This window comes from Myotis nattereri (genome assembly GCF_964212035.1).
Source record: "Myotis nattereri genome assembly, chromosome: 15".
NCBI lineage: Eukaryota > Metazoa > Chordata > Mammalia > Chiroptera > Vespertilionidae > Myotis > Myotis nattereri.
This window is the reverse complement of record NC_138090.1, coordinates 17,699,059-17,721,410: the sequence shown is the minus strand read 5'-3', so window position 1 is coordinate 17,721,410 and position 22,352 is coordinate 17,699,059. Positions and strand designations below refer to the sequence as shown.

Here is a 22,352-nt window from a genome sequence, read left to right as displayed (position 1 = left end):
CAGCCAGAAGTAGCCCATTGGCTTTCAAGGGAAACTGGAGTTTCTCAGAAAAAGGAAAGAATTGTATCCTCACCAGGGACAAGCTGAATAAATGTGTGTTCAGATTATCTGGCATCACTGGCTATGAGATTAATAATGAGGCTCCTCTGCAGCCACAGGACCTGGCCAGGTGTCCAGAGAGGAGACGTGACCAAGCCAGAGGCTCGTCATGGCTGGAGAAAGTGCATGGGGCCGGCCCTTACCCACGAGATGATGAACTGCCGGGCGTACTGGTTGTTGGAGTAAATCCTCTCCCGCAGCAAGGGGATGAAGCCCACCAGGTCAAACTTGTTGCTCTCCGTCACGATGTCCTGTGGATCAAAGGTGCGTGAGCTGCGGAGTGAGCCAGAGGCAGGGGCTGCCTGACCTGGCCCAAGTCCTGCCCAGGGCTGGCTGCAGGGGTCAGGCAGCCACAGAGGAAAACAGGTGACAGAACGGTTCTGTATTTTGCTTGTGTTGGTGACATAAGTCCATACACTCATCAAGCCCAGCCAAGATAAGGATAAACATCCATGAACTGTACATCAAAGAGTGACTTTTACTGCATGTAAATGAACAAATTTAAACAAATTAGGGAGAATGTCCCAGTGACAGAATTTATAAGTTGTACAGACAGATGTGAGAAATAGATTCTAGAAAGAAAAGTGGGGATCGAGTACAAATACCTTTAAAAGGCGGTCTAGGAGCTCAGATCCGCTTTTCACATTGGGGTCTGGGTCAGCAGCCAACTACGAGAGACACAGAGGAGAGAGATGGCAGAGGTCAAGACGTCGACGGGAAACCCACGGCCAGGCCCTGGCGCAGCTCGGAACAAATCGAAAGAAGGCGGGGGAAGTGGGGATGGGCAAATGGGACCTGGCTAAGGAACTGAGATTGGGTGGGCATCCCGTTCTGTCAGGGCCTTCTGGGACCTGCAGGAAGTCCCATAACCCGCTGCCCCTGGGCCAGCAGGCTGCTTCCTGTCGGCCTTTCTCAGGGTTTTGGATCTTAACTTGCTGGGTCCGCCCTCCACTCTGGGAGGAGGGGACCAAGGCAGCCGTGAGGCTGATACCCCAGCAGTGACTATGGCATCAGCTTGGTGCCTGGGAGGGAGCTCCACGCACTGAGAGCGGAGCGGAGGAGGGCCTTAGGGACTCCAAGGCCTTCCTACACAGCGCTTCTCCTAGTGCTCCCGGGCTAGTGCTCTCCCACAGGGGAAATACAGTCTGTATAGGGATGCACCACCTCCACCTTCTACAAGGAAGTTTAGGCTTTTCCAAACTATCAGCTTTCCCCTCCAAGCTGCAGTGGACTGGTACTTTCATAAAATGCAGTAAGGGTAAATTAATAGAGAAATGGGAAAATATGTAAATACAAGCCGGTTAAAAAAATCACTAGATCGAACAGACAAGTGTCCCTGGCAACTATGTGTTCCTCTGCTCGGCCTGCATCTGGGAAAAGGGGCCCAAGCCCTCAAGTCCTGGAAGGTCAAGTTAGGGGGGTGGAGCGAGCTCAGCCGGCCAGAGTGAGGAGCGTCACCTTACTCAGCCCGTCAAAGAGCACGTTGAAGTGGGGCAGCACGGCGCCCCGGGCCACCTTGACGATGTTGTAGAGGGCCTCGCAGGCGTAGTAGCGCAGCCTGCTGTCGGCGTCATTGAAGCAGGTCAGCACCGGCTCGATCAACTCCTTCAGGTAGAGCCCTGAGTCCTGGGGTGGGGAGGAGGAGAAACAGGTCAAAAAAGGCCAGGCCCTAGCCCCCCAGGCCCCGGTGCCACCTGACATCCCAGGCCTTTGAGTGGGGCTAGGTTTAAAGACTCTTTCCAGGTTGGCCTCCCAGTGAATAAGGCTGCAAGACCTTGCTGCTCTAGGGTGGAGAGGACGGCAATAAACACAGGTCTGCAAAGCCCTGTAGGGTCTCGGGTCAGAGTCAAGGCCATGACTGGTGTGTCTGTCCCTCCGGGAGAAAGGCCCACCTTGCCCAGCGCGATGGAGCAGGCAGCCAGGCCGATGAGGCCCCCTTTCCGACTGTGGGGGTGCTGAGACAAGGCAAACTCCTGAGACAGGGTCTGGATCACATGCTTGATTTGCACGGTGTTGTTCTGGGCCACGAACTCCCGGACCAGCCTGGAGAGAGAGGGAGAGGGGCTGCAGGACTAGTGCCACCAGCCTATCCTGGCTGCTGCTCCAGGGCCTGGGGCTGGCAGGAGGGGGAGAGATGACCAGTTTAGAAAGAGGAGTTGGGAGCAGGCATGTCAGGGGAGGCCTTTCCCAGGTCTGCTGCTGTCTGGGAGGCGCTGGCCGGGTCCCGGTTGTTCCCTATTCTGGGTCTCAGTTTCCCTTAGTGTACAACAGAGTGAGGAACAGTGGGGCCATCTCACTTCTGGGAACCTGGCAGAATGCAAGTGAACGGGTCTCAGTTTCCCTTTGTGTACAACAGAGTGAGGAACAGTGGGGCCATCTCACTTCTGGGAATCTGGCAGAATGCAAGTGAACGGGTCTCAGTTTCCCTTTGTGTACAACAGAGTGAGGAACAGTGGGGCCATCTCACTTCTGGGAATCTGGCAGAATGCAAGTGAACGTCTTGTTGGAGAACAAAAACGACAATGCGCATTGTCAGTTGATCAACCATCTTTATTCAACACTTGCTCAACCCCCCCTTCGGGCACGCCAGAGGGCCAGAGGTTCTCTGGGTCTGAGTCATTATTTCCAGGGATGGTGCTGAACCAGGTCCCCGTCCAATGGGCAAGGTCCACACACAAACAAGCACGAAACTGTAGCAGTGTGGCCACAGAAGCCACACTGATGCTACAGAAGCAAGAAAAATGCCACGGGCTAACTTTCTTGGGCTGCCTGGCAGGTGCCATTTGAGCCAGATCTTAGGAAGATCAATAGGCATTTTTCAGGTAAAGGGAGAGAAAGGCATGGCATCATATCGCAGGGACAGGGAAGCAAAGGCAAGGAGCTCTGAAAAGACGTCACGTTTAGGAAAGGACGAGGAGTCTGGTGTGCGGAAGGAGTGACCAGAGACAGTTACAGGAAACGACAACCCGGCACATTTTCCAGCAGTGGGGTGACAGGCTCAGATCCGGGCTGTAATGCGGTGCTTCTGCTGGTAGCCTGGGAAGGCTGGGCTGACAGAAGGACAATGAAAATCCCCACAGGAGAGCCCCACAGTGAGCAGGGTCCGGAAGGAGAGGCTGAGTGTGGCTGAGGCCAGGGGAAAGAACAGGGACTGTTTTACTTTCTACTACGCCTGCGAGGCCCTCTACAACGTCGCCTGCCACGTGGGAGGCCCGGGTTCGATTCCCGGCCAATGCAGTGCTGTTCTTTTTGCCTCTCCCTGGGAAGCCCATGTAATACGGGAGAGGAAGTATAGCTATGGCTCCGAGGTGTCTACCTGGTGAGGGATGCTAACAGGGAGGAGGGCGGTCTGGGCTCATGGCGCCTGTGGTCACCTAGGGGATGCTCCCAAGGCAGCCCTGCCCAAGTTGGGGAGAGTAGAGGAGGCTCAGGTCCACCGGGGACCAGACTCTGTTTTCAGAGCCCAGTGGCCACAAAGGCCGATATACTATGTCGTTCAGAAAGAGTATGAAGAAGCCCGAGATGGATGGGGAGGGGAAGACCATCCATTATCGAGGCACAAGGGACCAGTGCAGCAGATGAAGGTGGGATGAGGGCAGTCTGGGGATTAGGGACTTTTTGAAGCAGCTGCCTAGACTGTCTGTCTGATCACTTTGTGCTCATCATGGCAGGTACACTGCTTGCCTGTTGCATAAATGGGGGTCTCAAGTTTGCTTGAAGAATTTTAAAGACCATCAAGTCCGAAAGGTACCCATTAGTCTATGTGGTTCCAGCTCAGTGTCAGGAACCTGCTAGTAATTAGGGCTGATCAAAGATAAACGTGCCATCCTATGAGGCAGTGACCTTCCTGCAAAAACGCTGTTCAATGAGGGGTTGGGCAGGGTTCGGTAGAGATTTAATGCAGCAAGCTGTATGGGGCACCTCTTCTGTGCCGGGCACTGTGCGAACAGGTGAACAAAACTGGCTGGTTCCTGAGCCGGTGGATGTGAGAGCAGAGCCGGGCATGTCAGGAAGGGGCGGTGCAATGGCCTGTGAGGTGCCTCTTCCTTTGATCTTTAGAGATGAGATTCCACCAAGCCCACCCAGGGACTGAGGTTATGGATAAATCAAGGGCCTCCGGGTGGAAACTCAATGTCAGTTTCATAGGTTCCACCCCCTGCCCCCGGCTCATCCCAAAGCAGTATAATAAGGCCCAGCAAGGGCGGTTCTATATAAACCAGTCTGGCTTTCCAAACAGGACAAACCAGCCAGGTGAGGCCGACATCAGCCAGGCCTCTTCTGTGCCTCAATAAGATACAGTCCCCTGAGAAAAGCCCTGAAGATGCATCAGCAAACAGCTGGAGCATTGGTGGTTCAGTGGTAGAATTCTCGCCTGCCACGCGGGAGGCCCGGGTTCGATTCCCGGCCAATGCAGTGCTGTTCTTTTTGCCTCTCCCTGGCAGGTTTCCTCCTCACACAGAGGTCCCGCTGGAGGAGCCAGTCTCCTCAACCCTGCCCGGCCTGGGCCTGCAGCAGCCCAAGGGCTGTGAACCTGACCACACTTCCCTGCTCAGAGTGCGTGAGCAGCACTTGGGTTCTCCAGAGGCACTGCTGGCTGTGGTACGAGGCCCTCATGCCCTTCACCAGTGAGGGGACTCCTGCTGCGCCCCCTCAACCTTGGCCAGTTTCCGGCAGGAAACTGTGGTGAAATCCGAGAACCTTAAAACAGCTCAACAAACATGTGGACGTGGAATGGAAGGACCCACCCACATTAGAGACATCAGAGGGGAGAAAGTCACCCAAGTTGCAATGTGCTTTTTGCTACTGAGGACTTGAGCTCTAGTTTCTGTCCTGAGGTCTGAAGGCACATTTCTATTTCTATTTCTCTCTCTCTCTCTCCTCTCTCTCTCTCTCTCTCTCTCTCTCTCTCTCTCTCTCTCTCCTCTCCTCTCCTCTCCTCTCCTCTCCTCTCCTCTCCTCTCCTCTCCTCTCTCTCTCTCTCTCCTCTCCCTTCACATAGGCTTCCTGTTCTTCCAGCTATGCTGATGTGGCAGATTTACAGCCTGGCCTTATGTTTTGAGTCAGTATATATCCAGTCAGGACTGGAATTAAAGGGAGGTGCTCACACAGCTGCTGACAGCTGGAGCATTGGTGGTTCAGTGGTAGAATTCTCGCCTGCCACGCGGGAGGCCCGGGTTCGATTCCCGGCCAATGCAGCAGCAAACTTTTTAAACCCTAAGAGGTTGAATTTGAGATCTCACACTGCCTAAGGAATTAGTGAATAGTCTGAGAGCTGAGAATGACTTGTATTCCACACAAATCTAGAACCTGTGTTTCCTTGTTCTTGAGGAGTCCAGGGGGAAATCATCAGGGCCCCGGTAACAGCTGGGCCTCCCTCTTGCCCGACAGCCTGCTGGGAGCTCTGCCTGCCAACAGCATGCCCAAGGAGGCTGGGCCATGCTTCTGCTCTGCACAGGTCAGACCGAGCAGCACCAGGGTGGGAGTGAGGATATGGTTTCAGCAGGGGATCCAAACACCCAGCCCTGCAGCAGCACAGGCCATGCTGGAAACTCTCCTCGCCTGTCTCCTTGTTTCAGGTCACAAATGGCCCCTGAGCAACTGGGAAGGGCACTCTTCCCTGTTCCAAGCCAGGCTCCGGGATACATTTCCTGCCCTTGAGGGGCTCAGGTGGAGTGTGGGGAGAGGAAACAAGAGAGTTCACAAGAAGTTTCATGCAAAACAGAAAAAGAAAACACCTTTGGTGAGAAGAGTGCAAGGTGAGGAGGGAACCGGCAGGAAAGAGAATGACTAGCATCTCTGGAGGAAACTGAATTAGGTGTGGCTCCGTGAGGGCGAGCATTTGATGGGGTTCTGAGGGACGAGTAGGTGTTCATTCCGGAGCTGTTCAGGACCAAGCAGCCCAGACAGAGGAACAGCATGAACAAAGGCTCGGAGGACGGGAGAGGCATTTGGTTTGGCAGAGTAAAGGGCACAGGTGGAGGAGACGCTGCCGGGCCAAGGAACTGGAACTGAATTCTGGTGGCAGTAAGGAGCCCCGGAAGGTAAGAGTGATCTGCAATGGTGAGTGGTATGGATTTGAATGGTGTTTAGGGAGCTTTGAGGACCACAAAGTCTCACAGGACTGAATGATGAAAGAGTATGAGGAACAGGGCTGTAATGTCGGGGTGACAGCTTGTAAGAGTAATGGGGTCTCTGGGAGGAGATGGGGAAGGGGGATCTTTGTGCTCACCACTCCCCCAACTGTGCAGGCCCAGCAGCACCTCTCACTTGCTCTACACCAGCTGGAAGGCCTCGTCCACCCTGAATCCAGGGCTTAACTCAGGACATCCCAGGCCACTGCCGAAATCCTGAGGTCCCAGAACCCCAAGTCTCTACTGTCTGCACCTTGAACGTAGGGACAGAAAAGTCTCATGTCCAGGAAGACAAGGCAAACACTGACAACGGTTCCCTCTGGAGGGGAAACCGTGAGAACACATTCTCACTCACCAATGCCATCCGCTCAGAGAGCTAGGGTCAACCTCTGGGCCACAGCAGGAAGGGCTATGTCATGGATCAAGCCCGCACTCCTTACCTGGCACTCAGGGTGACGCAAACAGGGCCAGGCTTCCCTCTCTAGTCTCAATGCCCAGATGCCAGGCATAACTTTCCACTCCAGCCAGACACACCTTCTCCCTGGGCCCAGCTCATTCTACTCCTTACACGCTTCCTTTCTGCCCCACATCCTACCCAGCCTTCAGAGCCCAGCTCAAATCCACCCCCTGCTTTTCCTGACCATCCCAGGAAGAGCTCACTCCTCGGAACACTGAAGGACTCAGGACTCCTCATTCTGGGCCCAGTGAGGCACTGGTGAAGCCGCTCCTGCGTACATTTCTGTCTCCACAGCTCCCTGAGGAAGTCCTTGAGGACAGACCGGTGCCGGGATTCCTTGCATCTCTGAACACTGTGAGTGAGGAATCAGGAAGCACCACCCGGGGATGGATCTGTGACAGCCAGCGGCTGCAGGACGGCACCAGGTGCAGGCAAACAGGCAAAGCTCTGCTGCCGCACTGGTGACACTGGAGGGGATCTGCTAGGCTAAATCTAACCTGTTGGGTTCACCAGTATCGTTTTCAGATGGTCCTAAGCCAGCCGTGGGCAAACTACGGCCCGTGGGCCGGATCCGGCCCGTTTGAAATGAATAAAACTAAAAAAAAAAAAAAGACCGTACCCTTTTATGTAATGATGTTTACTTTGAATTTATGTTAGTTCACACAAACACTCCATCCATGCTTTTGTTCCGGCCCTCCGGTCCAGTTTAAGAACCCATTGTGGCCCTCGAGTCAAAAAGTTTGCCCACCCCTGGCCTAAGCCCTTAGTGTTATAATTCAAGTTATATATTTTTTAAAAATATATATTTTTATCGATTTCAGACAGGAAGGAAGAGAGAAACATCAATGAGAATCATTGATTGGCTGCCTCCTGCACGCCCCCTACTGGGGATCAAGCCCACAAACTGGGCATGTGCCCCTGACCGGGACCCTTCAGTCTGCTGGCCGACGCTCTATCCACTGAGCCAAACCAGCTAGGGCGTTATTCGAGTAATCTTTACCGGGATCCCCAAATGCACACTGAGAATGGCCCTGAAGGGCATCTGCCCAGGGGTGAAGGGTGCTCCCAGCCCTCTCCAGGGGCTCCAAAGCTGCCCCGCCAGCAGGACCTGGCTGCTGCTTTCCAGGCATGCGGAGAGGGAAGAGCACAGCTACAAAGGAAGGCAGAACAAGGGCCAGGCCTAGTCTCTCTTCAAAAGACCGCACGTCTCCTCTTTCATCTCCTGGTGCCGAGCCACAGGTGGGGGGTCTGAAGCCGAACTAGTTTTGAACTAGTTTTGAAGTTAATACTCGGCTCAGAGACTCTCACGCTCACAAATGCCTGGGACCTTCATTGACGTAAAGGTCACAGGCGTCACTGTTTCATCTGTCAGAGAGAGACTGCTTCCTCTCGTGTTGAGAACGCTGGCTGACGAAGTGCCTCTAGAGGAGGTAGAGCACCTCCATTCTCCACTGGTCAGAGGTGTCCCAGGAGGGTAGAGGCCCCCTTTCCCCAAGCCTGTGACACGCCCCAACCCCAAAGTGCAAAGTGCCACACCACCCACCCCCGCCCTGATAGGAGGAGCCACAGGCAGAGTAAGACATTCAGAACAGTCATCAGCCAAAGTAGAGCCTGGGGCCACCGTCTCAGCAACACAACCACAGTCCCTCACTGGACCCCTGAAACCCTGCCTCAGGGAAAGCGAGTCCTTTTCCTAAGGTCATGGAGGATCAGAACCCTTGATGACCTACCAAGCCCATGCCCTTTCAGCTGTAGCCCAGCGCCTCTCTCCCATCTCCTAAACCAGTTCAGCTGCACGGTGGCCCTGAGTGAGATGAAGCTTTCCCCACACTGTGCAGGGAGTACAGACGAGGTCTTTGGCATGAAACCCTAGGGCTGGGTTTCTACTGTGAAGGTAGGAAATAGGTAATCATTTGTTGAGCACTTACTATATCCAAGTAATGTGCTAGATGCTTCACATGCATACCCAATTTAAACCTTCAACCAACCACTGAATTAGGTGGTACTTGAATACCTACTTTACAGATGGGGAAACTGAGGCTCAGAGACATTCAGAAGGACTCGGGATTACACCACTTATAGATGGTAGGTGCAGAAATGAAACCTAGGTTTTTCTCACTCCAAGGTCTAAAATCTTACCCACTTGCTAAACTATCCCCTTCCTCACATATCAGAGCTCCCATCTGCTGGATGCCTACTGGGTGCCTGGCACTTTATGTTGATTATTTCATTTCACCCCAATCCCTTTTTATTTTGGTGATGTCCAAATGTCCCAGCCAATAGGTGGCAGAGGTTTTTGCCGCTGCACTGATGTTCCTATGCCTTTAGAGGAGACATCCTTGGTTGAAAGGTGGGGCTAATAATTTCCATGATTTTGCCTGTTTGGGGAGAATTAAAGAAGATAGTGCATGTAATAAGCTGTGCATTGCACACCTATATATATAAAACCCTAATATGCAAATAGACCAAATGGCAGAACAACCGAACAACCAAACAACTGGTTGCTATGACATGTGCTGACCACCAGGGGGCACGCGTGGAACATGGCAGGTGTCGGCAGCAGGAGGCAGAGCGCAGAACATGGCAGGCATCGGCCAGGGTGAGATGGTGAAGCAGGTAGTGGGGGTGCCAGACCAAGGTGGGGTGCCAGTCACTGTCATTGGGGCAAGCCTCTGGTGATTACTGAAAATTCTTTGCAGTCCTGCCAGGCACTCGCACCTGCTGCCAGCGCCCACACCTGCTGCTGGCACCTGGAGCCGGTCCTGATCGCTTGGTGCCATCAGTGGGTGAAAGCGGAGGCCATCAGCCCCGATCGCACCTGAGGGCTTCGCCACCTCCCCCTGCTCCTGAGGGGCGATCGGGGCAGCAGCTGCTGCTCGCACCTGGCACTGGCCCTGCTCATACCCGCTGCTGGTGCCAGCCCCAATCATTTTACAGTCAGTGGGTGCAAGCGGGGCCGGTGCTGTGAGTGCATGGGAGCAGCAGCGGCAGGAGCAGGGCTGCTGGCAGACCGGGGACTGAGGGCCGCAGTGAGAGGGGCCGGGCGGGGGCGCAGAGAATGGGCCGAGACCCACCCCTGTGCCCACTGCAGCCTCGCGGCCCACAGTTCCTTTCAAGGTACACAAATTTCATGCACTGGGCCCCTAGTCCTATATAATAAAAGGGTAATATGCAAATAGACCAAATGGCAGAACAACCCAACAACCAATCAAAGCATAATATGCTAATGATATGCTAAGGATGTTCAACTGCTCACTATGATGCACACTGACCACCAGGGGGCAGACATTCAACGCACAGGGTCAGGCTCCCTCCTGTCTGGATGGGGCCTGCAGGGATCGGGCTGAAACTGGCTATCCGACATCCCCTGAGGGGTCCTGGATTGTGAGAAGGCGCAGGCCAGGCTGAGGGACGCCACTGGTGCACGAATCCATGCACGGGGCCTCTAGTGTTCATATAACAGTATTAGTGCAAAGTCAGAATTAAAGAAACAAACTGATCCTATACACGCCACACAAGATCAGGCTCATTCACTCAATGTTGACTGAGAACCTGCTATGCTCCTGGTTCCAAAAATGATAGAAAAAGATAAATCCAGACTTGTGTTTATTCCTGTGTTATAAAACTTACAGCAGGGACTTGGGGCTGCTGCCTGTTTCCCACCCCAGTTCTCTGTGTAACATGCTGTACGCAGACAGCATATCCAGGCAGCAATTTCCCAAAGAGAACCCAGGGAAACATCGCCTCCATCTACTGATCTCGTCAGTGCTGTGGCTTTCATCTGCTCACTGGTCTCCAGTAACTGAACGGGAGAAGCAGAGCACCTGCCTCTGAGGAAGGGCCAAAGGCTTCTGGAAAGGCCTAAGTTACCTGACCACATGTACTAGGCATCCACTGGACATGATCAGTGGGAAACCATGAAGGAGAGCCAGGGCAAAGACAGCAGGAGACATGTTGGATTTCACACGACAACTGGGACACTTAAGGAGTGCCTCCCTCACACTGTAACAAAACACGACCGGCATTCTTATTCTTAAAACAATCGACACACCATAAATCCACTCTTTTAACATGTACAATTCAGTGGTTCTTAGCATGTTCATAAAGTTGTGCAACCATTACCACAATTTTAGAACATTTTTATCATCCTAAAAAGAAACCTTGTACCCATTACAAGTCACTCATTTTCCCCTAAGCCCCTCCCCCTAAGCCAGCCGAGGGCCAACTACGGCCCTCGGGCCGGATCCGCCAATAAAACCCATGGACATAGAGGCATGTCTACACATCACCTCTGCTCTCTTACTCAGTATAGCAATACTCATCACTGAGAGTTGCCAGCATTAGTAACAGTCAGGGTATAATCAAGCAGCAGTATGAAAAGAGAGCAGTCAAGAAATTAGTCCTTGATGAGAGAAGAAGCTAGGTGGTTCTGGACATATTGAATGTTAGAGCTGAATGGGAGGGTCCTCTTAGCAGAATGCAAGCTCTGTAGTTGAAGAGGAAACTAAAACGCAAAGCAGTTAAGGCTGTGGTTCTCAATCTGGGCAATTTCGCACCCCCAGGGGGACATTTGGCAAGGTCTGGAGACATCTTTGGTTGTCACAACTGATGGAGTGCTATTGGTATCTAGTGGGTAGAGACCAGGGATGCTGCTAAAATTCCCACAATACACAGGGCAACCCAAGAATGATCTGTTCCAAAATGTCAATTGTGCTGAGGTTAAGAAACTGTGAGTTAATCCTACCAGACCTGAGGCCCTGAACCTAACTGTCCCCTATACCTGGGCTCCTGAGCATTAAAGAGAAAAAACCAACATGATATAGAAAAATGTTAGTTACATGCAAACAAGTGGTTAGAATAAGATGGGACTTGGAGACATTGTAGGAAATAGGTCTACCTTTCATCTATCGCCAATATTCCACCTTTGTGTGGAAATTACGGAAAATCGGTACAGCGGTCTGGTAGGGTTAAGGAATTTGCCCAAGGTCAAATAATGGGTGTTATGCCCTGGCCAGGTGATTCAGTTGGTTAGAGCATTGTTTCCTACGGCAAAAGGTTGCTGGTTTGGTTCCTGGTCAGGGCATATACCTAGGTTTTGGATTTGATCCCCAGTTGGGGGGCATGCGGAAGGAGTTGATCGATGTTTCATTCTCATAGTGATCATTCTTTCTCACATCAATGCTTCTCTCTCTCTCTCAAATTGATAAAAAAAAACCATATCCTTGAGTGAGGATAAAGAGAAAAAAAAGAATGAGAGTCACATTATGGACTAGATTAGAGCCGTCCAACAGCATTCTACAGTGATGAAAATGTTTTAAAATATGCACCGTCCACTATGGTAGCCAAATAGCATGTGGCAGTTGAACATTTGAAATATGGGCGGCGTGACTGAGGAACCGGATTACATTCTTTTATTTTACCTTCAATAATTTAAATGTAAATAGCCACAGGTGGCCAGTGGCTAGCCACCCTACTGGACAGGGCAGAAATACAATCCATATTCCGTAACTCCCAGACTGGTGGTCTTGCAGTTTCACAGCCTGCTTCTTTCCACTCACTCTTCTGAAATCCCCCCCTCAACCACCTGACTTTATCACCAAGATCTGACGGGAAGAAAACAAAAACGTAAAAGAGTAGAAGAAAAATCATAAGACATTCCCAGTTAAAGATTTTGTTTTGGCCGAAACCGGTTTGGCTCAGTGGATAGAGCGTCGGCCTGCGGACTGAAGGGTCCCAGGTTCGATTCCGGTCAAGGGCATGTACCTGGGTTGCGGGCACATCCTCCATAGGATATGTGCAGGAGGCAGCTGATCGATGGTTCTCTCTCATCGATGTTTCTAACTCTCTCTCTCTCTCCCTTCCTCTCTGTAAAAAATCAATAAAATATATTAAAAAAAAAGATTTTGTTTTGTACATTGGGAAATAGAGCACAATATCCTATCATGTTTACACACACTTATAATAAGACTGCAGAAGCAAGAAAGATCAAATTATTTCTACTTCCACTTGCAAGGAAGGGTGACAAGACAGGGATAAAATAAACGGCCCTTTGAACCTTGAGATCCTGATTTCTCCACGTGGTCACCTAACTGTCCCTTTCACTTCTCAGAATGAGTGAGAAATAAGGCAGGTCAACTCGTTAGCAAATTATCATGCTTCCCACCTCCCTCCCATCACACTGAGGACGCCTGTGCCAGGCACTGTGCTAAGCACTGAGCACAGGTCATGGCGCTGCATTCTCATTGCAGCCTTAAGCACTACACATCCATTAAGTCACTTCATTCCCACGGCAGCCCTCTGGGCACCAGGAGGTTAAATAACTTGGCCCAAGTCACACAGCCGGTCAGCAGCAAAGCTGGGACCCCCCATCGCCTGCCTTGTAACGCAGCGCAGAAGGCTGGGCCCGGGGCAGCAACCCTGGCGGAGAGGCGTGAGCCGTTCCCCCAGGGAGTGGGCGCCCGCGTAGCCAGGGCGGGTCCCGCCTCCGCCCCCGCGCCCAACCCTGCATGCCCGCGGCACTCACTTCTCGATCTCCAGCGCGGCCACCTTCCGCTTTTCGTAGAGCTTGTCATTGAGGGCGCGCACGATGTTGGGCGTGAGCGGCGCGAAGTCCTTCTCGGGGTTCATGGTAGCAACTCGGGGTGCCCCCCGGAGCCCCGCGACTCCTCAGCCCGCGACTGCCCGGGCTGCGCCGGGGACCAGGGGAGTCTGCGGCTCCGTGCTGCCTCCGGCGCTGGCGCATGGGCCACGCCGCCCCGGCCCGCCTACCTCGCTCCGCCGCGCGCGCCGATTCGGAACCCGGGCCTGGACCCCGCCCCCGTACACCTGTCCCCGGCGACTCACACGATCAGCTCCAGCCCCGCACCTGCCGCGCTCAAGGGGCAGCGGCCATGTTACACCGCTCACGTGACTCCGCAGCCGCTTCCGCCTTCCGCCTCTAGGCCCCGCCCCTCTCAGGCCACGCCCCTCGCGCAGCCCATCGTGGCTTGGCCACGCCCCCGAGGCCCCGCCTCCTCCTCTCACTCTCCGGCCTCCCACCTCTTCCCCCCATGGCCTGAGTCCGGTTTGAGACCAGCTGGGCCGGGTGGGTATCCTTTGCCCTTAGCTTCCCGCAGGTGGTGGGCTTGGGGCCTGGTGGGCTTCCGCAGACGCTCGTGAGAGGGCAGGGGCTCTTGGAGCATGACTTAGCATAATTTATTCCATACTCACGGAATCCACCAGTTCATTCACTACTTAGTCATTGATTTCACATATGCCAATGATTCCCAAATTGGAGTGACACCATCATGATTTTTGCCATATTCTAGCCACTTACTTTAAAAACATTTTTCTCAAATCAACTCACTTAAAATCTTTTAAATTCCTATGTTAGCCTTGCTTATGACCCAAAATCATGCTTTTGAATAGTTGTATATTTTTCTAAAACATTAAATTCTCAGTAAAAAACGGAACTACCGGTCTACCACCTAAAATCTCAGGTACCAACAGTGGCTGATGCCCCACTATTTGGGACTGGAAATGTGTTTACCAGGCGCTGATACCTGAAAGGGCTCGATTCCAGACAGCAGAAACCCCAAATCTGGGTGTAGGTCCACAGATGGAGCCACTATACAGCAGCCCCTCCAAGTGCCGTGAGTGTCACACTAAATGGTGGAGCAGAAATTGAAGCTATGTGGTAAGCTTTTAACAAGCACTTTCTGGATGCAGCATGGCTAAAGATGCAGTAACAGGGAGATGCATCAGCATTCCTTATTGTAACCTTCTACAGTGGACAGGGACTTAGGTCAGGGGCTAGACCACAGTAGAGCCCAATGAGTATTAAATATGAACATAACACATGGTGGTACTTTTTTCTGAGTGAAAGGTACGCTTGTAAAGCTTATAACAACCTTGGAAATAGAGTATTATCCTCAATCCATAGATTAGAATCGATGGAACACAAGTAAGGGGCTATGGTAGGCAGAATTCTAAGATGGCTCTCAAGATTCCCACCCCTTTGGGTACATGCCTTATATAATCCCTCCCCCTTGAGTGTGGCCAAGACTTGTAAATATGATAGGCTGTCACTCTAGCAATTATTATGTTATATAGCAGAAGGGATTTTGCAGATGTAATTAAGGTCCCTAATCAGTTGGCTTTGATTAAAAGGGGGATTATCCTGGGTGGGTCTGACCTAATCAGGCGAGGTCTTAAAAGAAGTTAGATTTCAAATGAGAGGGAGATTCTCTTTGTGGTCTTGAAGAATAAACAGTAACAACAATGAACTGTCTATGATGGGCCATGTGGTGAGGACCTTAGGGTAGTCTCTAGTTGCTAAGAGTGGTTCCCTGTTGTCAGTTGCCAAGAAGAGGAGGACTTCAATCATATGGCTGCAAAGAAATAAATTTTGTCAACACATTGAGGGAGCTTGGAAGTGGGTCTTTCCCTAGTTTAACCTCCAGATGAGGATGCCACTGGCTGGCATCTAGATTTCAGCCTGGGGGACCCTGAGCCAAGAATCCGGTTCAGTCCATTCCTGACCCATGGCACCTGAGATAAGAAATTGTGTTGCCTTAAGCTGCTAGGTTTGTGGCAATCTGTTATGCAGCTATATAAAACAAATACAGGAACGAATCCAAACTCAGTAAGTCGTGAAAAAACCCTGCCTAGAAAAATCTGTGAAAAATGTGTTTTTCTTTACTAGTGGGGTTTTCACAGCTTTTAAAACCTTTGCCAACAAAGTCCAATGAATGAAGAAGATTCACCTCCAGAGAAAATGTATCACTTAATGGTTTCCACCTCCTACCTTGATACCAAGCAACACTGATAAGGACATTTCCAAATGTCTTGCAAGGTGGATGTCTTTAGGATTCTGATGATGGTTGATACAAAACAATGAAAAAAAAATCAAATCAGTGGGAATGGTTTGGATTTATTTCTCCTGTGCATATTCATTTCCACTGGACCCATATGTAATATAATATCTCATTTGTTTCTTTGGCTGGTTGGTTTGACATTTTCTTAAAGGTGAACCAAATTCCCCAGGGCCATATGGCCATATGTGATACTTTTTAATAACTGAAATAGTAAATATATATATGTGTGTGTGTGTGTGTGTGTGTGTGTGTGTGTGTGTATATATATATATATATATATATGTTTGTTTGTTTTTTTTTTTACCAGAGGAACTCTTTTCTCCTGAGATCACATTTTGGACTAGGTTGCTTCTTACTCAAGGCTCCAGACAATCTTGGTCCTACCTTTAGTTCAGCAGTTCCCAGAAAGAGGTGGCTTCTTTTCTCTATCTTGAAAATGCCAACTAAATGAGGTTATTTATTCATAACTGGACTATCAGTGGTGCTGAGAATTAAGCCCAATGGCCACCATGGCTTTCTCTGTGCTCACCTCTGGCCTGCCATGCTTAGATGCTTCTAGACCAGTGGATACTTGATATTCCTGGTTCCACACTGGCCATCACTTCACAGTTGTAACTCATCTGCATCTGTATGATGCCTTGTTGTTACACTTACCTGTTCGTGGCTTTGAAAAGAGTGAAAGCAAAATAAAATACCCAATCAAAATAGAGTCAAGTCTAAGGGCTCTCCAAGCCATCATGGATTTTTAAAAAGCTGTGGTGCCCCAGCGTCATGCACTGCCAAGTTCTGTACAACAGAAGGCCATGAGTGTGACACCCGTGTGGTCTTATTAAAAAGGGGGATTACGTACATAGTACTTGAGCTTTGCGGGTATGTTAAGAGACCAAATTCAGAGACTTGCCCTTGCAAAGTAAAATATAGCTCTGTTTTGTATAGTTACCACGTTTAATATGGAATATATATTTCATTCATGTATTCGGAATACATATAATGTGGACAGAAGTGCATGAGGAGGATAACACACTCCCTTTAGAGTTCTGATTATTTTCTCTATTCACCAGGCTAGAACAATATGTAGATATTAAAGCGGAGGAGACGGCTTTTTCTGGATGCAATTGACCCTGGCTACAACTAAGGGGTGACCCCCTTCAGATAATAAACCCATTTAACTCCTGTTTCTCTGCCTTCGCCGGGAGAGCACGACACAATCAGCTTGCTGGTAATGGGTGTTTTGCTGCCGGATGGGTTTCCGTCAAAGTAGACGGTGATGTTGTTGATCTTCTTGGGCCGGACTGAGTCCATGGCCCGCACGGAGAAGGCCGGGTGCTCCACGATGAAGGAGTAGGTGACTGTGTGGTAGAAGACGTTCTTGAAGGGGATGACGATGTTGTACCCGGCTCGGACCTGGAGGGGACCTTGCGGCTTTGGGGGCACAGCCACTCCGAAGAGGGGGATGATATACTCTCCGCCTGCAACGGATGACAGGCTCAGGGTGCCCTTGGTGTCCCCCAGGTGGCTGGGCTCGAAATAGACTTCCACACTGATTTCCGTGCCGCCCTGGGCCCCCGCGGGCGCGCTGATAACCTTTTCCGTGTGGAAGTCTACACAGTCGGACTGAAAGGAGAACAAGTACACCTGGTTCACACGGGGTCCTGGTGGGTATAGCAGCAGCCCAGGTCCATCCCCAGTCCCTCCACTCTCAGTCGAGCAGGCTATAAAAAGCTGTGTGTCTTTATATAACTCCCTTGAAGATAGGTAGCACTTTTAATTGTTATTCCTATCTATATATATGTAAAAGGTTAATATGCAAAGTGTCCCCTCGGGAATTCGACCAGGAGAATGGGAGTTTGATGGCTCGCTATGACGTGTGCTGATCACCAGGGGGCGGTGCAGAACATGGCGGGTGACTAGTGGCTGCAGCAGGGGAAGGGGGAGGCGGAGAGGCAGGGAGGCCGGGAACCTGATCAGCCCTGATCACCAGCCAGGCCTAGAGACCATACCGGTGCATGAATTTCATGCACTGGGCCTCTGGTTTTACTATAAAGAAAATGAGGCCCAAAGACATGTAGCTGGATTATGTTAGTGTGGCAGTCATTGCTGTTGCTCCCCATAACCGGCTCTTCTTTCCTCCCATACACATGGAAGACCGCATGATCTAGATCAGTGATGGCGAACCTTTTGAGCTCGGAGTGTCAGCATTTTGAAAAACCCTAACTTAACTCTGGTGCCGTGTCACATATAGAAATTTTTTGATCTTTGCAACCATAGTAAAACAAAGACTTATATATTTGATATTTATTTTATATATTTAAATGCCATTTAACAAAGAAAAATCAACCAAAAATATGAGTTCGCGTGTCACCTCTGACACGCGTGTCATAGGTTCGCCATCACTGATCTAGATCCTCATGGATGGGTGAGACTAGTTCTAGAGCAGTGGTTCTCAACCTTCCTAATGCTGCAACCCTTTAATACAGTTCCTCATGTTGTGGTGACCCCCCCAACTATAAAATTATTTTCGTTGCTACTTCATAACTGTCATTTTGTTATGATTCGTAATGTAGATATCTGATATGCAGGATGTATTTTCATTGTTACAAATTGAACATAATTAAAGCATAGTGATTCATCACAAAAACAATATGTAATTATATATGTGTTTTCTGATGGTCTTAGGTGACCCCTGTGAAAGGGTCGTTCAACCCCCAAAGGGGCCGCGACCCACAGGTTGAGAACCGCTGTTCTAGACAATCAATTGAGAGAGTGAAAGGTGTCACTTCCACACCAGTGTCTTCAGTTGCCCATGCAAGTCCCTGTAGGGACTTTTCACCCCTCTGGTACTGTGCCCGGAAACACGGGAGATGGTGGCTGCTCGTCAGCCTGGATCCCTGAGTGGCTGTGATGAGCAGAGTCCCCTTCTGAGCCTCACTGCATAGACAGTGCAAACGAGAGACAAACCTTTGTGCTTTTAAGCCACTGAGATATTGAGGCTCTTTGTATATTACAGCATAATCTAGCTTCTCCTGACTGATAGGACTGACCAAGTGCCTATATGTCCCTTGACTGTAGCTCTGATGTTGACGGGGCACACACCCACCCAGTGTAAAGGCTACATCTCCTAGCTCCCCTTGTTGCTATGCAGTTTTGTTCAATGGAATGTGAGTGGAAATGATATATGCAGGCTCCCCCGCCTCCCTTTTCCCTTGTACCTGGCTAGAATGTGGATGTCACCGTAAGCTGTCTTGGTCCATGTGGACCAAAGCAACTCTCTACAGAGGGCAGAGCATCGGGACAGGAGCCTGGGTGGCTGATGTCATCGAGCTACCATTCCAGCTCAAACTGCTTATGCCCACAGTTATCTGAGAGAGGAATAAACATCTATTTTGTTGTTATTTTGGGTTTCTGCTTCAGGAGTTAAGCCTAGATTCCAACTGATATACTAGGTAACATATATGGGACATTTACTGTGGGCCAGGCTCTATGAAAATGGTTTTATGTATGTATTTAAAAATCCTCATAGAAATCCTGTAAGGTCAGGGTATTATCACCCTGTAGAGATAAACTTAGAGAGATTTAGTAAATTATTCATACAAAGAATATAGTAAAGCTCAGCCAGCGTGACTCAGTGGTTGAGCGTCGACCTCTGAACCAGGAGGTCACGGTTCGATTCCCGGTCAGGGCACATGCCCAGGTTGCAGGCTCGATCCCCAGTGTGGGGCGTGCAGATTTTTAAAACTCTCTCTTGTCATGGATATTTCTATCTCTCTCTCCCTCTCCCTTCCTCTCTGAAATCAATAGAAATATACATTAAAAACAAAGAATATAGTAAAGCCAGGATTCAAATCCAGGTCTGTTGGCTTCCACAGCCTATACTCATGACCACTAAGCTCTACTGTCCCCCTTGATTGACTACGGAGCATGCGCTGGGGAGCAAATCTCCCCACCCCTCCTCCCAGCTTGTTAAGATAGGAAGTCTTTAAGGAAGAACCCAGGCCTCGTACTATTTCCGTCTAGCTGGGGGTTCCCAGGCTCTATGATGCACCGACTCCCCCAGGTTCACAGTGCCGCCCCCTGTGTCCTCCTCCCATTGTTCTTGAGGTCAGCCTTCTGGCAAGGGGAGGGCCTGGGGGTGGGGCCGGGGCTGCTCACCCTGCAGTAGTATTCTGTCTTCTGCCGGGTGTAATTGATGAACTTGGCAAAGATGCTCTGGCCGCTGCCAAGAACAGTCTGGAAGTGGATGGGCTTTTCAGGCAGCGCTGGCAGAGCCTTCAAGTTGAGCTCATACTGGTAGTAACCCAGATCATTGTTGTGCAGAACTAGTCTCCCCAAGGTTTCTCCAGCTCGCAGGGGCTGGAATTCGAATGAGAATGTGCCCTGCGAGGGAAGACAGGGGCGTCGGTGATGCGGTGGGTCCCGCTTCTCCCCTGCCCCCCAGGGACCCCAGAGCAGGTGGGTGGCAGAGATGGCGCTTCGCGCTGCAGTGCTCACACTGATCTTGAGCTCCGGGAACCTCTGCCCAAACCAGCCCACTTTTCCTCCCCTGTCCTCTTCCTAACTTCTGTTCCAGGTATTTCGAGATCTGGAATCTGTCTGAATCTAAATATAGGTCAAGGGTCAAGCACACTATAGACCCCTGCCAGGGCTGGCCCGACCTCAGGGGTGCAGAACGTGGATCCAGCGGCCCTGGGGGCAGAGCCTCTACCACAGCTATCAGGGGCCCCGGGCAGTCGGGTCTTACCTCCGAGTTAGGGGGCACCACAAACTGGGAGGGCAGGTTGATGTCGGGCACCCTGCACTCCGTGGCGAAGGTCACTGAGTAGGGCAGGGGGTTCTCCACCTTGACGGAGGCTGATGTGCTCTGCCGGACGGGGCTCACCATCTCAATGGTTTTGATGACGCCTGAAGGGATGACCCTGAAACTCGTCACGTAGTATAAGAACTCGTTGGTCACCTCGTTTCGGAAGATCACCTGAGTTCACGGGAGAGTGGGAGGAAGCAGGGCAGAGGAGAAGGGTTAGCGGGGGTCATTCTCTCTGCGAGCAATGCCTGGGCACGGGAAGCGTGGGTGCCAGGCTGACGTGGGCCCTCCCAGCCTGTCTGCATCCCCACCAGCCGGCCGGGCTCTTTAGAGACTCTGCTCTGGCTCTTCCCAGGTGAGAGGATGTTACACAGCCTGCGTTTGCTTTGGAGGCCACAGCAGCCCTGGCTAGTGCTGCAGGTGAATGGCTCCTCAGTGGGGACAGCGGGCTGGCCCTGAGAACAAGCATGACCTGGAGAGGTTCATGTTGTAGTGGGTTTCACCCCTATTCCCGTTGTTGCCAGAGTAGATGACGACGACAATGATGATGATGATGATGACGACGATGGCATCTAACACTTAATGATTTCTCTGTGCCAGGCACTAGAAGTACTTAATTGTTTAATTCACACAGTTTGTAAGCAACATGATGTGTTGTTGTTTTTTTAAGATGATGGAAACAAGGCTTAACAACATGAAGTATCTTGACCAGCATCACATGCAGAGAAGTGTCAGAACCAGGATTTGGTTGGACTGGTTCTGGAGCTCACACTTGTAACTGTCGCATATTGTCCCCTCACCCCTGCAACTGACTTGTCATCGACAGGCTGCTCACCTTTTTAAAGTTCTTTTCCTGGGCCATAACCGGTTTGGCTCAGTGGATAGAGCATTAGCCTGCGGACTCCAGGTTCCCAGGTTTGATCCTGGTCAAGGGCATGTACCTTGGTTGCAGGCAAATCCCCAGTGAGGGGTGTGCAGGAGGCAGCTGATTGATGTTTCTAACTCTCTATCCCTCTCCCTTCCTCTCTGTAAAAAATCAATAAAATATATTTTTAAAAATGTTTTAAAGTTTTTCCCCCAGATGACTGATGATGATGAGCATCTTCTCAGGTGCTTATGGCTCATTCACATGTCTACTTCGTGAAGTAGAGTCTATTTGATTGTTTTGCCCTTTTTAACACTTTCTGTTGTTTATCGTATTATTAGGTGGCCATAGTTCTTAATGTGTCTGGCTTTTTACTTTCAACCTCTTCCTGTGTTAAGATTTATAGTGCTCCTGACACCCTCCGTCTTTTCATTGGAGCATTCAGTCCTTTACATTTAAAATAATTATTTATATGTTTGGGCTGAAGTCTGCCCTCCTTGCTCTTTCTTTCCATTGGAATCATTTTTTATTCCTCTGTTGCTACCTTCCTGTCTTCTGTTGGGTCAGTATACACTCTTTCGGAATATATTTCATTTCCTCTAATGGCTTCTTAGCTATCTTTCTAAAGAAAAAATTTCTCATGGTTGCTATAGAGCTGACAACGTGAAGTTTTAACTTGTCAAAATTTAGAGTGAGCATTTCACCACTTTCCACTTTCCAACTGACGGTTCATGCCTCCTACCTCACATTTCCCACGGCACAATGTGGTGACCTTACTGACCTGGAACTTCATTGACCTGTCCGTCCCATTTTTGTGCGTTTGTCATTGGACCTGTTACTTCTACGTATAGGAGAACGTCCACTTTACAATGTTATATTTGCTATAAGCTGACAGTCGTCATTTAAACAGAGTTATGAGCAGAAAAACATGTTTGAATATTTGCCTATTTATTTACCATGTGTAGTGCTGTTCTTCCCTTCCAGCAGACCCAGGTTCCCATCTGGTATCATCTCCCTTCGGAATGAAGAATACCTATTTGCATTCCAATAATGCTAATGCATTCAGTAATGCAAGTCTCCTGGCAATGAATTCTCTCATGTTCTTTTATCTGAAAATGCCTATTTCACTCGCACATTTACAGATAGT

At 50.4% G+C, this 22,352-nt stretch overlaps 2 protein-coding genes across 3 annotated transcripts in view; both read right to left on the bottom strand.

Annotated features, from left to right (window-relative positions):
- VAC14 (VAC14 component of PIKFYVE complex) overlaps positions 1 to 13,601 on the bottom strand; it is a 91,096-nt gene extending 77,495 nt beyond the window's left edge. Inside the window, exons 1-5 of one of the 2 annotated variants that reach the window (XM_081108074.1) lie at positions 13,211 to 13,601; positions 1,992 to 2,142; positions 1,558 to 1,725; positions 705 to 767; positions 243 to 350 (exon numbers count right to left, since the gene is read on the bottom strand). In XM_081108074.1, coding sequence (XP_080964200.1) covers positions 243 to 350; positions 705 to 767; positions 1,558 to 1,725; positions 1,992 to 2,142; positions 13,211 to 13,314 — 594 coding nt within the window. In that variant the 5' untranslated portion in view covers positions 13,315 to 13,601. The remainder of the gene's footprint in view (positions 1 to 242; positions 351 to 704; positions 768 to 1,557; positions 1,726 to 1,991; positions 2,143 to 13,210) is intronic. The other variant, XM_081108073.1, reaches the window with a different exon arrangement.
- Positions 13,602 to 15,844: 2,243 nt separating this feature from the next.
- The window catches only part of HYDIN (HYDIN axonemal central pair apparatus protein), a 329,140-nt gene continuing 322,632 nt past the window's right edge, over positions 15,845 to 22,352 (bottom strand). Inside the window, exons 82-84 of the mRNA XM_081108072.1 lie at positions 20,281 to 20,511; positions 19,692 to 19,916; positions 15,845 to 17,156 (exon numbers count right to left, since the gene is read on the bottom strand). Of these exons, the coding sequence (XP_080964198.1) occupies positions 16,674 to 17,156; positions 19,692 to 19,916; positions 20,281 to 20,511 (939 nt within the window). The 3' untranslated portion in view covers positions 15,845 to 16,673. The remainder of the gene's footprint in view (positions 17,157 to 19,691; positions 19,917 to 20,280; positions 20,512 to 22,352) is intronic.